An 18,076-nucleotide genomic window follows, 5' to 3' on the forward strand; every position below is an offset into this window, starting at 1 on the left:
GAACGAATACAAGGAAGTTTGGTTTATGACTCCTCCCTTCGTTGAATGGGCAGATCTCTAAACAGGGCTAGTTAAAAAGCAGACTGACATACCTGTCTTATGGAAACAAAAGCGTTTAGATGCACATTTCATGGTTCAGCAAAATTATATTTTTTTGCATTACATCTGTGAATTAATATTTAGAATACCAGTAGCATATTGTGAGGCACATTTTACACTCAGAACTACACTTTTTTTTTTACACAACAGCCTATATTTTTTTATTAAATGGACTATGAAATGTTTGGTAGGGCAACAGAGAACAAGGGGGATTGTTTTATTTTAAAATATTATCAACAACCACCATTTGAATACAATTATTTTGTATTTTCTTTTCCCTTTTAACATTGGGTAAAAATATGTTTAATGCATATTTGGATTTTCTGTCCACTCATAATAACGTTATTATAACGGAAGATTTATGATAAATGACGTGGAACCTTTAAAGGTAATCCAAAACGAACAGGGTAATCCAAAACGAACAGGGGCGGGGTTGAACATGTTTAGGGATTTCCTGGTTACAACATAAGGTGAGTTTCTAACTAGCTAGGTGAGTTTCTAGCTACATTGTCAGGAAAGTTTGATATAAAATGCTAAATGTAATGGATTAGCACACTAGTTGACAGAATCTAACGCCCTGTAAGTAGATTTTGCAGATGCATCTAAGTTTTCACGGCGCAAACAGCTGTTGTTATTTAGTTAGCTAGCTAGTAGCTAGTTTAGCCAGTTAATCGACTGTAGTGTTTCCAGTAGTTAAACTTTCCTATATCGTAAAGATCCATGAAAACAAGAATTAGCTTTTTGGTCTTAATTGAATGTCAGAGTTTGGCATAATGTTAGCAGTGTGGTTAAGGTTAAGAATCATATTTTAAGAAGATCAGTTGTAGAAATAGGCTGGGTTTATGACTTTGTGGCTGTGGTAACTAGTGACGACCCGAGTGTAGTGGCCAAATCAGGCCTAAAGTTGCTTGAGCTACTCAGTCAGATGAGTTAAAGCTAGACCCACTTGCTATATATTCACAACAAGATATTAGCTAACGTTAGTTTTAGACTTCTCTTAGTAGTTAGTCTGTGAGGGAAGCATTATGGCTCTGGGGATCAGTGGCAAAATTTCGGAATTATCAGTTTCCCAAATCCACTTGGATTGGAATTGGAAAAGATTTACAATATGTTAATAGCTAGCTACCTACAATAATAGGATGCAATCAAATATGGTCACTCACCTGGCCTAGTGGCTAGATTTCTACTTCCCCTTGACATCAACTTTCTGTATCTGACAAGGCCTACCTCATCTTCTCTTGTTGTGATCTGTGAAATTAGTAATTGAGGGGGCTCTGTGAAATATTCAAATTATGTACTCATTCTACTTTTGTTTTGAAACATTTTCACAGAATTTAATTCTCGATTTTCTGTTAACACCATTATCTGGCGAGGGACAAGCCATAGGCCTAGTTCCTTTAGATTCCTTTCCTCTATTAAGCATCAATGTTTTCTGTATCAAGCCTGTATCAAGCTTCAATGTCCAATGACCATCATGTGTAATCCTCCCGTTCCCTCAAGATGAATGTGGGCGTGGCTCACAGTGAGGTAAACCCCAACACGCGGGTGATGAACAGCAGAGGGATCTGGTTGGCCTACCTGTTGTTGGTCACCGTGCTGCACATCGTCCTGTTGAGCATCCCTGTCCTCACGGTGCCTCTTGTCTGGACCCTCACAAATGTCATCCATAATCTGGTCAGCCCAAGTATTTATAGTTTGTTTATCATTTTTCCAATCAAATGTTCTCATTTAATAAATTTCTATTTCAACTACATCATGAAAAATGAGGGCTTGTATTATGACATTGTAATGACTAATGAGTGTGTCCGTTGATCTAATAGAGGTGTGTTTATGTGTGATCTGTCCACCACAGGTGATGTACTTATTTCTGCACACGGTAAAGGGCACTCCTTTTGAGACACCGGACCAGGGCAAAGCTCGCCTACTCACACACTGGGAACAGATGGACTACGGCATTCAGTTTACATCCTCACGCAAATTCCTCACCATCTCACCCATTGTGCTGTAAGACTGAAAATCTGTGCATACTAGATTTTGTTGTTAAGTTTTCCTTATGGCTTGCAATGATAAATGAACGTAGAAGAGTAACTATTGAATTATTGCATCCTTGTTTGTTATCAGCATTGAATAATAACCCTAAACTAGCTGTTAATTCTTCAGGTATATTCTTGCCAGTTTCTACACCAAGTACGATGCCACACATTTCCTGGTCAATACAGGCTCTCTACTCAGCGTCCTCCTTCCAAAGCTGCCCCTGTTCCATGGAGTACGAATATTTGGGATCAATAGGTACTGACTAACACAGGTGGATAATATCAGATTTATATTCTATTTATGTGTACTTGTAAGGTCCAGAGGTGGAAGTGAATAAGACATGTTTGGTAACTTCATGAGCTGTTTGAAGGGCATTGTTGTTTTTATTGCACAGTTCATTTTCGCTCTGTGACTAAAAACAAAGAGCCAAAATGCACTGAACGCCAAGCTATATGATTAAGAGTTACTGAGTGCCTCTGCTTTATTTCATTTAATTTATTTTCGTTATTTGACATTCCTGATGTATGTGTGCAATGTGCTTGTATCCTCAAACCATTACTTTCTCTTTTGTCAGATGACATGTATTTGACGTTGTTTTCTAGAAAGAGCTATATTGTGAACGTCATCACCTTCAAACCTGAGAATAGGATTACTTGTATATGTCCACACATTGGAATGTGTGATTACATAGTTTAGGATAGTGGCATCCATATAAATATAATGTTGGATGCCATACAAATTGAATGTTGGTAGTCTTTGCAGTGCCTTAAATGTTTCACTTGGCTGATACATTTTTTCCATTTAGTTTGGTAACAATCAATCCATGTGACGACTCTTATTGGAGATCAATTTCCATGTGAGCATTCTCAATAAATTATAGTGTCTAATAATAAACTTGCAATATCAGGATTGATTTGTCAGTGTAAATCTAAATACTTTGTCTTTGTATGGAAATTTGGGGTACATCCAGGGGCATACATCATTGTCATTTTGTGTACAAACACAAGTGCAACAAATTAATAGATACACCCAAGACAAAGTAAAATTGTTGCATTGATTGTTCTCATCTAATTCCATAATGCTCCAAGTGTGAAACCTAAGGGGAGTGTTCAGCAGTGAGTAACAACAGCAGCACAGGAGTAAAGTGACATTGCAGGGAACTGAGGGGTCGGACCATCATGTAAATTCTCAGATTACCTGTACAGGCATGGCTGTGAGCTGTGAGGATTCTGGGGAACTCCACACACTTTATATGAGGCCTGTGTGGAGGGCTATACCAATTCCTATGATGTGCTGATAGACTGGAGGGATCCCCCCCCCCCCCTTCCACCAGAGCTATGACCATGTTTTCATTGGAGTGATGAGGTTAGGTGGTGTGCTTGCTCTCTTCTGGGGGAAGTAACATAGGGGAAATTGTGTCTTGGATAATAATTTGACTACGCTGTCAAACATGCCAATCTTTTTACCTGGGAAGTACATGCAAATTATCTAATAGCTCCATCAGCTGTCAGACTGTAGAATCCCATATAGGGTTGCCTGACTTGCCCCCACTGTCTGCAATGCAAACAACATTTGGGACACCTTTTCCAAGGTAGTGAAAATCAAAAGTGTTGCACCACCTGGCTTGTGAATTGTAGCTAACAGGATTACGTAATGAAAACCTGGTAATATTGAAGGCTGTCAAGGTAGAAATTTGAGTTAGACAAAGCGGAGGTGTTTGTCCCAAAATACCAGAGGATACCCAATGATGACCCTAGTCATCTTTGAATATCAGCCTGATACCAAGTAGCCATACCTCCTGGATACCATATACAGGGGTGTAAAGTACTTAAGTAAAAATACTTTAAAGTACTACTTAAGTAGTTTTGGGGGGTATCTTTACTATTTATATTTTGACTACTTTTACTCCACTACATTCCTAAAGAAAATATTTACTTTTGCCACCCATACATTTTCCCTGAAACCCAAAAGTACTCATTACATTTCGAAGGTTCAGACAGGACAGCAATATCGTCCAATTTACCCACCTATCATTATAACGCGTTGTCATCCTTACTTCCTCTGATCTGGCTGACTTAACACAAATACTGTGTTTGTAAATTATGTCTGAGTGTTGGAGTGTGCCCATCTGTAAAAAATAAAAAATAACATTTGGGCTGTCTGGTTGCATTTACTTTTTACTTTTGTTCAAGTATGACAATTGAGTACTTTTTCCCCCACTGTACTTAAGTATGTTTAAAATGAGATACTTTGACCTTTACTCAAGTATTTTTTTACTGGGTGACTCACTTTTACTTGTSTAATTTTCTATTAAGGTAYCTTTAATTTTACTCAAGTATGACAATTGAGTACTTTTTCCACCACTGACCAGATACATGTAGATATCTCCATTTACAACCATATTACCTGATGATTATCCAATAGTTTACCCTAAAACCAGCTAATAGAGCAATAGGTACTCAAAAATGGTTCTGCTTCCAGTTGTTTTATTTTACAACCATTGATTTGATGCATGCCTTTGAACTACTACATGCAAAAATCACCAAGCCAGTATTGACTATGGATATAAATAGCATTGTTAGATACAGTTTTGCATCATTATTGACAGAATTTCTGCGTATAGGTTTTTGTCTGAAGTATATCTGAAGTACCCTAGAAGTATCAAATAAAGCTACATGTTCCTGGATGTTCCTCTACGGTTTCTATGAAACCACAACTCCGTATAAAACTAGAGATATTTTCCCAAAATTATAACAGAAGAAAAAATTATAAATTATTCAGTTTGGACATAATTTTCAGAAGTCTGTGCTCTTACTCATCAGTAAAACTTGGGGGATTTCATGTAACTGTCCTAGAGTAGCTTGAGAACCACTCAAATAAAAATAGGTGGGTAAAGATAAGTCTATGCTGCAGGTAATCAAACCAGAAAACTGAAGTACACGGTATATAGATAAAGAAAAGGTATATTGCACCCCCTGTTGTTTGTGTAGAGTAGTTTCAACATAACTCATACAGACTACATCATTCAATACCACAATCTTTTGAGGTTTTTCTACTCTGTATTCCCCTTCTACAGGCAACAGGCTGGTGTAAATGTCTCAAGATTAAGCGTTTTACAATATCATGAATTTATTAACATCCACATGATTATTTACAGTTTCAACCTTTTAGTTGATAAAGAACAAGATGGGCAGGGTGGTCCTGATCCTAGATCAGCACTCCTACTCTGAGACGCTTTGGCCCAGATCTGTATAGGTATACGCAAGACAAATTACACAACATAATACAGAATTGCAGCCAGGATACTAAAGTACAATATCTCACAGTATAAAAATATTATCCATTTCAACACGTTTTGTCTAAAATAAAAAATAAAATAAAGGCAATGCTTGTGGTATGAAACCTAGAAATCTCAGTACAAATAAAACAAGAAAAAAGATTCAAGTTAAAAATAACTAACAACCATTTTGTCATGTGTCACACACGTCAAAGAACGATTAAACTACTTGCAATGATATCCTTAACCATTACATATATAAATGGTATCCTTAAACAAACATGAGCATATATATATATATATATATATATATATATATATATACTCAATCAATAGCTGTAAACATGCTTCTTCAAATACCAAAATACACTGAACAAAAATGTAAACGCAACATGTAAGGTGTTGGTCCCATGTTTCATGAGCTGAAATAAGATTCCAGAAATTTTCCATACGCACAAAAAGCTTATTTCTCTCAAATTTTGTGCACAAATTTGTTTACATCCCTTTTCGTGAGCATTTCTCCTTTGCCAAGAGAATCCATCCACCTGACAGGTGCGACTTATCAAGAAGCTCATTAAACAGCATGATCACTACACAGGTGGAACTTGTGCTGGGGACAATAAAAGGCCACTCTAAAATGGGCAGTTTTGTCACACAACACCACAGATGTATTGAGGGAGTGTACAATCGGCATGCTGACTGCAGGAATGTCCACCTGAGCTGTTGCCAGAGAATTGAATGCTGATATCTCTACCATTAGCCACCTCCAACATTGTTTTAGACTTTGGCAGTATGTCCAATCGGCCTCACAACCGCAGACCACGTGTAACCATGCCAGCCCAAGACCTCCACATCCGGCAGCTTCAACTTCARGATTGTCTGAGACCAGCCACCCGGACAGCTGATGAAACTGAGGTGTATTTCTGTCTGTAATATATCCCATTTGTGGGGGAAAAGTCATACAGATTGGCTGGGCCTGGCTCTCAAGCAGCCCACCCACGGCTGCACCCCTGACCAGTCATGTGAAATACATAGCTTAGGGGCTAATGAATTTATTTCAATTGACTTATTTCCTGATATGAACTGTAACTCAGTAAAATTGTTATAGTTGTTGCATTTATATTCTTGCTCAGTATACTAACTTATTCCCAACAGATGTCAGCTATGAAATAATTTCCTGTTTACGTCAACGCAAAAAGTCAGTTATTTAACATCAACAATAAGACCAAAGAAAACATTTTTACATTAAAATATCTCCAAAAATTTGCCCTGGCAGTTTACTAATGAGGAAAGACAGCGAAATAATGTTGTGTCATTGCTCCCAAAAAATTAGATGCCAAACATTCTTAAGTCTTCATAAACTTGCTCTTGCTGAGGAGTGTAACACAACAAAGCATGACCAATGACTTAGCAAGCTGATTCACAAAAATATTTATTATTTTTTTAGAAAGACTAGCATGAAATGTGCATTGTCTAATTGACTCAATAACCAAAACACATACTGTACCCAAGCTTAGCTTTCTTAATGAACCCAAAAATCTAGTTATTTCTGCTTGTTTATCAAAGTTAGCTGGCTACCTCATTCATCCTGCTTTGTAGTATAGCCCTGTGGTCAAGTTTCTCAGCTGAATTTAAAACACTGGGATAAATCCAAACTTTATAAATATGCCCCTAACTCGAGGGAGTTCTCCACATGAATTAGATTTACATTTTCAGTTCAGTACATTCCACTCAGGGTCTGGCTTTAAGTGTCAATTTACAAAACTGGTGGTTGCCATCAGCAATCTACAGTAGGATCTATGCCTCAACTTGGATGCAAGACATTCTCACAGGCATACTAATGGCCAGATTCCACTATCTCCTGGTGATTCATTAACACCTGTCTTCAGGTTGGAGGAGAGCTGTGAGGGTTAAAGGCCAGTCAGCACTATGCTCCATCAACCTTGCTGCTACAGGGAAAAACACCCATCTATGCATCTTCACAAGTCTCTGTCATTCCACCCAAGGTCTCCTCTTTTCAAGCCGTTCACCATATTCTCCTCATCATTGTCCTCATCCGTGTCAAAGAAATCATCCTCAAAGAAGGATCCATATTCCTGTGCATGCACAGAAACCTCATTTGATATCAGGTGAGGTGAGCCCTCCACAAAATCTGCAAACCTGTGGATCAGACAAAGCGTTGTCTTTATTCCAAGCTTCTGTACCACACTGACACACATTTTTAGTTAAAACAATGAATGGGAAAAAGACACAGTTATGTGACTAGTTGACCTAAAAAGACAACCATCACCCCCAGACCAGAAGCTAGCTTTTCGATCCAGCAGTAGCCAATGTACATTTGACTTGTTTAGAGCACAGATAACCAGGGGTTGATACCAGATCATTAAAAGCAGAATGAACATCATTAGTCATTATTTCAATGCAACAACGGTCTGTCACCTTTTTGGGGACTGTAGTCGAGAGACTGTCTTCCAGGTGCTGAAGTCTGGACTGCTGCAGTACTTTCTCAGCTCCTCCAGGGCACGTTGCGTCTCCTCCTCCCCCTGTTTCTGGAACTCTTCTTCAGTCAGCAGCCGACGAGGCTCTGGCTTCCAGCGTAGAGTTGGCTTGACTTTACTGCACAAGAGGATTGTACACTATAACAGCAGCAGACAACATGTCACTTGACACCAATACAGGAATGTACACATGTTACCTTGAGAGTAGTACTACAAACTAACACCTACTTCCACGCAAGAAGGAGCAATGAAACAGGGTACTCCAGGTTCTTAGAGCAGAATGTAGCAATGATGGTGGCCAACGCCACTTGCTGAACCTGGATCCCAGCGTAGATCAGCAGCAGGCCAAAAAACTGCAGCGTCCAGGACAGGATATTGATACTCCTCTCCTCCACAAGAGGGCCATGACGATAGCACACAGCAAAACTGATAAACCCAACCACTGCAGCATAGCCTAGGGGACACAGACAAACAATTAATGTAACTGTTCCTATTACAAACATGGAGCAATGGTTGTGAACTAATAACAGATTTTAAAAGTTTGAGAGGCAATGTAGTTCTCAGAGTTTGTTGTGATTGTGTTTAATACAATCAATATTTACCAAAAGCCACGTGCCAGTGCTCTCTCAGAATCAGCTGCAGGTTCCTGAACACAAGCTGGATGACGTAAACAGAGAAGGACCAGCCACCAACTATCACCACGTAAAATGGGCTTTTCTGAGAAAATAAAAAGATATGGGTTGTGAAATCTAAACATATTTGTATGACTCTCACGCACATTATAGAAATCAGAAAGGTCACCAAAATATTAACTATCTGGGTACTCTGACTTGTTATTGCTTTGTTCAAATCAAACTGTTAGTAGTGGTTGTGATTAGCTATGAGGCTTCGATATAGAAGTGTTGACTTCTTACCTTTGGCAAAAAGCGTGCCATGATGAAGATGAGGATGATGAGGGAGGCAATCATACCTGTGCTCATGCCAGCAGAGTAATAGAATACCTGACTCCTGTTAAATAGCAACAAAAAAACATAGCCGATATTATCTGGACCATGTCATTTAAATAGAGGGGGCAAAATTTGAACATAATCCATTTAGTTACCTGCTGAGCGAGTCTGCAAAGATGAACAGCAGCACTCCAGCCAAGAATGTCACAAATAGGAAAATGTCGAACTCTGTGGGAGTGAAGCACAGACAGCAAAGATAACACAAAATGAATGGGTAATAGACATGTAACTAACAAAGCAACCCCACCTTTCCCTTTACTTACTTCGTGTGGGCTTTACAGTGTATATTGCTGCAGGGTCGATGGGTTTGATCTTGAAGCAGGTCTTTGGGCTGAACAGGCTGATGCTGAGGGTGGTTTCATTGGTCTGCTCATGCATTAGGTACTGCACCAGACCCCAGACACTGAAGTGTTCTAGCTCCTGCAGCTTCTCCTCATCCTCCACAACAGTTACCTTCAGCTGTTTTGAGCTCCATACTCGAACCTATCGGCAATACAACACAAGTATTAGCTACACCCAAATACATACACACACATTGTATTATATATAATACATACACACACACACATATTATATATATATATACACACACACATATATACATACACACACACATATAGGCTCTCTTTCAAATAAGAGACTGATTTTATCAAAGCCTGAGGTCCGATCTGTTTGTGCCATCATGCCAACCCTTTTGTCACTCCAGCAATGGACTTGACAAGAGCACAAATAGACCTGGGAAGAGGAAATTGTTCTCTTGCCTGGATTCTTGTCCATGTTTCCTTCCAACCTGGGACAATAGGGTTGAGATAGCAGTAGTGATTTGACCCTGTTTTGGCAGACTCTTGGCCATCTTTGATATTGACTATGTTGATCTTACTTCCTGTGAGAATGATAAGATGTTAGGGTCAGCTTCGTGCATTTTCTATCCAGCAAATCAAATTGTATTTGTCAAATGCACAGGATACAACAGGTATAAGCAGTAGAGTGAAATGCTTAACCAGCTAGCAAACTCTACTCAACAATGCAGTAATATTAAATCACAAGTCAGCACGGACTGTATTCACCAGTAAACCTCTGTATGCTTTACACATCTGTTAGCAAGCCAACTAAAGCTGGACATTGGCTTTCATAGGACTGGACTTAGCTAGTTATCCAGCTAGCAAGTAGTAACTACTACTAGGTTATGTAACGTTAGTGAGCCACCGAAAATAAACCACGAACTATTTGGCTAACGAGGTTAGCTGACTAGCTAGAAAAGCAAGCTGACGTTGTGGAAAGTTAAGGGCGACACCAGCTGGCTGGCTAACTAGTTTCTGGTAATAGCTCAACTTTCAATTAATCTCTTAGAATTAAAATGAATTAGTTAAATGTCTAATCACCTGGCTACTGACAGACTAGCTAACGTTAGCAGGCTGACTAGATAGTTCACCTGGGCCAGCTAACGTTTGCTAGCTCAGTTCATATACGCCTTGTTAATACCTTGGGTTCTCGAGAACAACAATAACTACGCTAGCTGGCCTCATCGTAAACGAAAAGTTCGCCTCTCACATTTCATATTGGCTATCAAATTCCCCGGACAAAATTACCTAGCTAGAAACAACTCTACCTGAGGTTTGTTGCGTACTTAATATACACAAAAGCACAATTATAAAAACTATTTCGGAGAGAGGTCCATTTTTCCATTTCATGAATCCCGCCATGACAGACGACTATATAGAAACCACGTGGTTCTTGTTACAACAACTAACCAATCACATAAGTAAACTGTTCCGATACGTTGAAGATGCGAAAATGGCGTGAATGTTTGAATTTGTAAAAAAAATATATGGGAAAATAAGACATTATGTGGTATATTTTCTAATTATGATGAGTTTATTTGAAAGAATTTAGATAAATAAATCACACGTCTTGTGTCAAATAAATCATTTAAAGAAATCTCGTATGCATCACAATCCAGAAATGACAATATTTCCTGTTATCTTTCTGCCACAGTAACCCCTCACCGTAACGTTAAAATAACTGCGGGAAAGCAGTCCCCGGCAGGCGAGGCAAACAAAGGACAGTGTGTGCCGGTTTCCAATGTCAGTGGATGCGGCGTCTAATAAGCGCGTAGTGGGCGCGGCATGTAGTGGGCGTGGTATATAGTACGCTGTCTGCGGATATGCTGTGTTTACGTTTAGTCACAACTAGGATAGTCGAAAATGTGTGTCTTGCTAATTGGCTGTAGTTATACACGTACCCCAATAAACCAGTTAGCAAGTCGGACTTGACTGAATATCCTAGTTTCCGAATAGCACCTGAACGCGGCAATATACCCTACTCCAGTAGGTAGCCATCCAGTCTTACTAAAATATTTCAAATGACCAATGAATTACTGTAGACGGCGTTCTGTGCATACCGTAGGCAAAGCAGTCCCCTCTGAGCCATATCACATAAAACTCAGCAAAAAAAGAAACGTCCTCTCACTGTCAACTGCATTTATTTTCAGCAAACTTAACCTGTGTAAATATTTGTATGAACATAACAAGATTCAACAACTGAGACATAAACTGAACAAGTTCCACAGACATGTGACTAACAAAAATGGAATAATGTGTCCCTGAACAAAGGGGGATCAAATCAAAAGTAACAGTCAGTATCTGTTGTGGCCACCAGCTGCATTAAGTACTGCTCATGGACTGCACCAGAGTTGTCAATTCTTGCTGTGAGATGTTACCCCACTCTTCCACCAAGGCACCTGCAAGTTCCCGGACATTTCTGGGGGGAATGGTCCTAGCCCTCACCCTCCGATCCAACAGGTCCCAGAAGTGCTCAATGGGATTGAGATCCGGGCTCTTCGCTGGCCATGACAGAACACTGACATTCCTGTCTTGCAGGAAATCACGCACAGAACGAGCAGTATGGCTGGTGGCATTGTCATGCTGGAGGTTCATGTCAGGATGAGCCTACAGGAAGGGTCCAACATGAGGGAGGAGGATGTATTCCCTGTAACGCATAGCGTGGAGATTGCCTGCAATGACAACAAGCTCAGTCCGATGATGCTGTGACACACAGCCCCAGACCATGACGGACCCTCCACCTCCAAATCGATCCCGCTCCAGAGTACAGGCCTCGGTGTAACGCTCATTCCTTCGACAATAAACGTGAATCCGTCCATCACCCCTGGTGAGAGAAAACCGTGACTCGTCAGTGAAGAGCACTTTTTGCAGGTCCTGTCTGGTCTAGCGACGGTGGGTTTATGCCCATAGGCGAAGTTGTTGCCGGTGATGTCTGGTGAGGACCTGCCTTACAACAGGCCTACAAGCCCTCAGTCCAGCCTCTCTCAGCCTATTGCGGACAGTCTGAGCACTGATGGAGGGATTGTGCATTCCTGGTGTAACTCGGGCAGTTGTTGTTGCCATCCTGTACCTGTCCCACAGGTGTGATGTTCGGATATACCAATCCTGTGCAGGTGTTTTTACACATGGTCTGCCACTACGAGGACGATCAGCTGTCCGTCCTGTCTCCCTGTAGCTCTGTCTTAGGCGTCTCAAAGTACGGACATTGCAACATTGCAGCCCTCATGCCTCCTTGCAGCATGCCTAAGGCATGTTCACGTAGATGAGCAGGGACCCTGCGCATATTTCTTTTGGTGTTTTTCAAAGTCAGTAGAAAGGCCTCTTTAGTGTCCTAAGTTTTCATCACTGTGACCTTAATTGCCTACCGTCTGTAAGCTGTTAGTGTCTTAACGACCGTTCCACAGGTGCACGTTCATTAATTGTTTATGGTTAATTGAACAAGCATGGGAAACAGTGTTTAAACCGTTTACAGTGAAGATCTGTGAAGTTATTTGGATTTTTACGAATTATCTTTGAAAGACAGGGTCCTGAAAAAGGGGCGTTTCTTTTTTTTGCTGAGTTTACCACATCCCCGTTTGATGTTGTAAATTATCACATCACATAACATAAAGGCCTTTATTCACAGGCACTTTATTTTCTGCAACTGTGCTGACCAGTTGGTCCCTCAACTCAGATGGTAACTACCACGGATTAGTCCTTTAATGTAGGCCTAAGTGGTCGTCAATGAAAGACCATAGAGCTCGCTAGAGCTTGCTCGTCCTAAAACCTGAAAATGAGTTACCTCTGGTTCATTCAACCATCATAGGGAAAATTAATGGGGAAAGAATAGGGTTTTGGGATGAACGCCGAAAATAAGTCCAAACCAGGCTTAGGAGATCTCCTCTGTTTTGTTCTATTAGATAATATCAGTCAGTTAACATGAACTTTATGAATGATGAAGCGTTTATGTGCTTTTTCAAAATTACATAAATGCTTAAAAATTCACAAAAATGTACTTTAGCTGACGGCAATTATCTCATAGAACAAAAAGTATAAGATCTCCTAAACCTGTTACTGCAGACCTTATTTTTGGCGTTGATCCAAAAACCCTACAAAAACGTCATTCATTTCTCCATAGGCTTTGTCCAACGAACCATGGCGGAGATAGTGCCTACAAAAAGATGCCTTTAGGCTAGCGGTTAACTGCTTCCCTGGGCACGGATGATGTTGATTAAGGCAGCGCCCCGCACCTCTCTGATTCAGAGGGGTTTGGTCAAATGCGGAAGACTGAATGCAGTTGTGCAACTAACTAGGTATTCCCTTTTAGGATTTATACATTTAGTATATGTACACTGATTCTTGAAGAATATAGCTTATCAATGTCTCATGAGCTTAGTTCAACTGTTTATTTTAAAAAAAATTAAACAAACACCTCAAAACATGGATAAAACTATAATTTTGATATCATGGATAGTCAATCCTTGCATCCATAGCTACGTCTATGAATTTGGAAGTGATTGCATTTCTCCAGCCCCATACCTCAGTTTTTTACCAAAGGAGGGGTGGGGAGGCTGCTTTGTTATTGTTTCTACTGCTGATTGCCGCTTTAAGTACATTGCTGTGATTGTTTTTAACTAAAATGGTCAAAAATAAACAAAAATAGCTTCTTAGCAAAGAGCAGTCTTTCAAGCAAGAATTTTGCTAGAACTGTTTGGGCGTGGTCTGAGTTGGGAGGGGAAAACTGAAAATGAGCTGTTATTGGCAGAGTGGTTTGGAACACTCTTTCTTATTGGTCTATTAACTAAGAGTGTGTTTGTAAATTCACTCTGGCTATCTACTCGATTTCAGAGCACTCTCGTCTGAGTGTGCCAGAGCGCAGAATAACTGAGGAATTTAAGAATGCGCAACACCAGTTGAATATGACCGGTGTCAGTCAACGTAGGCAAAAAAGTTAAAATTGTTGGCTGCAGCACAGTTACAGTCACCAAGCTCTAGATAACAGGAAAACAACCTAACCGGCTCTGCTAGGGCGAGTAAAAACGTCAGAGTGAGTTGTTCTCTCATTTGTGTCTGGAAGTAGCTAGTAAGCTAGCCAACTTTATCCAGAGTGAGTTTACGATCACACCCTAATTCACTGCATGGTGATGTCACCATGGAAGGCCAAAACTCCCTCCCACCAAAACAGGCTGAAATTTCAGGCAGTCTTTTTAAACAGCTCTTACACTAAAAGGGCACTATCATAATTTTCACAATTTTACAGCATTATTCCAACCTCATAGTGTGAAAATATATATCAAACACAGGGAAATCACGTTTTTGACTGCACTGGGCCTGTAAGGACCAATGGAATGGTCTAAAATTTACAAACTCTTCCCAAACAGGGCACCAGGCCATGCAAAACAAACTCACCCAGTGACTTTAGTCACCTCCTCTGATGTCATCCACTATGTCACAGGGAAAAGCATTGTCTGTAGCCCTTATCAGAATTTGGTCTTTTCAAAATAGAATCTGTATAGTGAACATGGACTATATTTTATTTTATTTAACCTTTATTTAACAAGGCAAGTCAGTTAAGAACAAATTATTTTTTACAATGACGGCCTACCAAAAGGTAAAAGGCCTCCTGCGGGGACGGGGGCTGGCATTAAAAAAAATATATACAGTGGGGAGAACAAGTATTTGATACACTGCCGATTTTGCAGGTTTTCCTACTTACAAAGCATGTAGAGGTCTGTCATTTTTATCATAGGTACACTTCAACTGTGAGAGACAGAATCTAAAACAAAAATCCAGAAAATCACATTGTATGATTTTTAAGTAATTAATTTGCATTGTATTGGCATGACATAGTATTTGATCACCTACCAACCAGTAAGAATTCCGGCTCTCACAGACCTGTTAGTTTTTCTTTAAGAAGCCCTCCTGTTCTCCACTCATTACCTGTATTAACTGCACCTGTTTGAACTCGTTACCTGTATAAAAGACACCTGTCCACACACTCAATCAAACAGACTCCAACCTCTCCACAATGGCCAAGACCAGAGAGCTGTGTAAGGACATCAGGGATAAATTGTAGCCTGTACAAGGCTGGGATGGGCTACAGGACAATAGCCAAGCAGCTTGGTGGAGAGGCAACAACTGTTGGCACAATTATTAGAAAATGGAAGAAGTTCAAGATGACGGTCAATCACCCTCGGTCTGGGGCTCCATGCAAGATCTCACCTCGTGGGGCATCAATGATCATGAGGATGTGAGGGATCAGCCCAGAACTACACCGCAGGACTGGTCAATGACCTGAAGAGAGCTGGGACCACAGTCTCAAAGAAAACCATTAGTAACACACTACGCCGTCATGGATTAAAATCCTGCAGCGCACGCAAGGTCCCCCTGCTCAAGCCAGCGCATGTCCAGGCCCGTCTGAAGTTTGCCAATGACCATCTGGATGATCCAGAGGAGGAATGGGAGAAGGTCATGTGGTCTGATGAGACAAAAATAGAGCTTTTTGCTCTAAACTCCACTCGCCGTGTTTGGAGGAATAGAAGGATGAGTACAACCCCAAGAACACCATCCCAAACGTGAAGCCATGGAGTGGAAACATCATCTTTGGGGATGCTTTTCTGCAAAGGGGACAGGACGACTGCACCGTATTGAGGGGAGGATGGATGGGGCCATGTATCGCGAGATCTTGACCAACAACCTCCTTCCCTCAGTAAGAGCATTGAAGATGGGTCGTGGCTGGGTCTTCCAGCATGACAACGACCCGAAACACACAGCCAGGGCAACTAAGGAGTGGCTCCGTAGAAGCATCTCAAAGGTCCTGGAGTGGCCTAGCCAGTCTCCAGACCTGAACCAAATAGAAAATCTTTGGAGGGAGCCGAAAGTCCGTATTGCCCAGCGACAGCCCCGAAACCTGAAGGATCTGGAGAAGGTCTGTATGGAGGAGTGGGCCAAAATCCCTGCTGCAGTGTGTGCAAACCTGGTCAAGAACTACAGGAAACGTATGATCTCTGTAATTGCAAACTAAGGTTTCTGTACCAAATATTCAGTTCTGCTTTTCTGATGTATCAAATACTTATGTCATGCAATAAAATGCAAATGAATTACTAAAAAATCATACAATGTGATTTCTGGATTTTTGTTTTAGATTCTTCTCTCACAGTTAAAGTGTACCCATGATAAAATTACAGACCTCTACATGTTTGTAAGTAGGAAAACCTGCAAAATTGTCAGTGTATCAATACTTGTTCTCCCACTGTATATATATATAAAAATATAGGACAAAACACACATCACATCACGACGGAGCAACACACATTACATAAAAGAAAGACCTAAGACAACAACATAGCAAGGCAGTAACACATGACAACACAGCATGGTAGCAACACAACATGACAACAACATGGTAGCAGCACAACATGGTAGCAGCACAAAACATGGTACAAACATTATTGGGCACAGACAACAGCACAAAGGGAAAGAAGGTAGAGACAACAATACATCACGCAAAGCAGCCACAACTGTCAGTAAGAGTGTCCATGATTGAGTCTTTGAATGAAAAGATAAAGAGATAAAACTGTCCAGTTTGAGTGTTTGTTGCAGCTCGTTCCAGTCGCTAGCTGCAGCGAACTGAAAAGACGAGCGACCCAGGGACGTGTGTGCTTTGGGGACCTTTAACAGAATGTGACTGCAGACCAGGTGTTGTATGTGGAGGATGAGGGCTGCAGTAGATATCTCAGATGGGGGGGAGTGAGGCCTAAGAGGGTTTTATAAATAAGCATCAACAGTGGGTCTTGCGATAGGTATACAGAGATGACCAGTTTACAGAGGAGTATAGAGTGCAGTGATGTGTCTCTAAGGAGCATTGGTGGCAATCTGATGACCGATGGTAAAGAACATCTCGTCGCTCGAGAGCTCCCTTACCTGCCGATCTATAAATTATGTCTTGTAATCTAGCGTGGGTAGGATGGTCATCTGAATCAGGGTTAGTTTGGCAGCTGGGGTGAAAGAGGAGCGATTACGATGAGGAAACCAAGTCTAGATTTACTTAGCCTGTAGCTTTGATATTGCTGAGAGAAGGACAGTGTACCATCTAGCCATACTCCCAGTATTTGTATGAGGTGACTACCTTAATCTCTAAACCCTCAGAGGTAGTAATCACACCTGTGGGAGAGGGGCATTCTTCTTACCAAACCATGACCTTTGTTTGGAGGTGTTCAGAAACAAGGTCAAGGGTAGCTTGTTGGACACCAAGAAGCTTGTTGTAAAGCATTTAACACAAAATCTGGGGAGGGGCCAGCTGAGTATAAGACTATCATCTGCATATAAATGGATGAGAGAGCTTCCTACTGCCTATAGGAAGTCCCATTGCTTTAGGACTTGGTCAGGTGGTTTAAGCATGTCAGTTAGGTCACCTAGCAGTACAATTCAGACTTAGTGTAAGGGGCCAGGAGAGCTTAGGGCAGGTAGGGTACAGGCTGGTGCTGATGGAGGACGATAGCACCCAGCAACAGTCAAGAGCTATTTGAAAGTTTAATATTTAAAACAGCAAATCAAATTGTTTGGGGACAGACTTGGTGGAGATAATCGAGCACTGAAGGTGATCCTTGGTAAAGATTGCCACTCCCCACCTTTGGAAGATATGTCTTGCTGAAAAAGGTTATAACCAGAAAAGGTTACATCAGTATTCAAAACACTCTTCCTTACCCACGTCGCAGTAATGATCATATATCATATATGCATAGTCACTTTAACTATACATTAATGTACATACTACCTCAATTGGGCCGACCAACAAGTTCTCCCGCACATTGGCTAACCTGTCTTTTTACTGTTGTTTTA

The 18,076-nt window shown here is 40.8% G+C and overlaps 2 protein-coding genes across 4 annotated transcripts; one reads left to right on the forward strand and one right to left on the reverse strand.

The window, feature by feature from the left end:
* The first annotated feature begins 511 nt into the window (after positions 1-511).
* Positions 512-2,892, forward strand: LOC111966699 (ORM1-like protein 2). Of its 3 annotated transcripts, none has more exons than XM_023991563.2 (4): positions 512-569; positions 1,600-1,773; positions 1,952-2,103; positions 2,260-2,892. In XM_023991563.2, exons 2-4 carry the CDS (start codon positions 1,600-1,602, stop codon positions 2,393-2,395), a joined length of 462 nt encoding a protein of 153 aa, XP_023847331.1. In that variant the 5' UTR covers positions 512-569; the 3' UTR covers positions 2,396-2,892. The 3 variants fall into 3 exon arrangements, with proteins under 3 accessions (XP_023847331.1, XP_023847332.1, XP_023847334.1); XM_023991564.2 differs by having other exon boundaries at positions 566-678; XM_023991566.2 differs by having other exon boundaries at positions 566-589.
* A 3,933-nt stretch (positions 2,893-6,825) lies between these two features.
* On the reverse strand, positions 6,826-10,656 carry LOC111966700 (nuclear envelope integral membrane protein 1). The gene is made up of 9 exons (XM_023991567.2): positions 10,525-10,656; positions 9,677-9,798; positions 9,179-9,398; positions 9,011-9,083; positions 8,823-8,916; positions 8,511-8,625; positions 8,137-8,362; positions 7,850-8,026; positions 6,826-7,570 (listed from the first exon to the last, which is right to left on the reverse strand). Exons 1-9 carry the CDS (start codon positions 10,616-10,618, stop codon positions 7,390-7,392), a joined length of 1,302 nt encoding a protein of 433 aa, XP_023847335.1. The 5' UTR covers positions 10,619-10,656; the 3' UTR covers positions 6,826-7,389.
* Between the last annotated feature and the right edge of the window lie 7,420 nt (positions 10,657-18,076).

The sequence above is a fragment of the Salvelinus sp. IW2-2015 genome, linkage group LG7 (genome assembly GCF_002910315.2).
Source record: "Salvelinus sp. IW2-2015 linkage group LG7, ASM291031v2, whole genome shotgun sequence".
Classification (NCBI taxonomy): Eukaryota; Metazoa; Chordata; class Actinopteri; order Salmoniformes; family Salmonidae; genus Salvelinus; species Salvelinus sp. IW2-2015.

What these genes read in the sequence shown, in the direction of transcription:
- LOC111966699 (XM_023991563.2), top strand. Translation starts at nt 1,600, where the DNA reads ATGAATGTGGGCGTGGCTCACAGTGAGGTAAACCCCAACACGCGGGTG. An exon ending in CAAATGTCATCCATAATCTG is followed by an intron (nt 1,774 to 1,951) that starts GTCAGCCCAAGT and finishes TGTCCACCACAG; the next exon opens with GTGATGTACTTATTTCTGCA. An exon ending in ACCATCTCACCCATTGTGCT is followed by an intron (nt 2,104 to 2,259) that starts GTAAGACTGAAA and finishes TTAATTCTTCAG; the next exon opens with GTATATTCTTGCCAGTTTCT.
- LOC111966700 (XM_023991567.2), bottom strand. Translation starts at nt 10,618, where the DNA reads ATGGCGGGATTCATGAAATGGAAAAATGGACCTCTCTCCGAAATAGTT. An exon ending in TTTGCAGACTCGCTCAGCAG is followed by an intron (nt 8,917 to 9,010) that starts GTAACTAAATGG and finishes GCTATTTAACAG; the next exon opens with GAGTCAGGTATTCTATTACT. An exon ending in TGGCACGCTTTTTGCCAAAG is followed by an intron (nt 8,626 to 8,822) that starts GTAAGAAGTCAA and finishes TTATTTTCTCAG; the next exon opens with AAAAGCCCATTTTACGTGGT.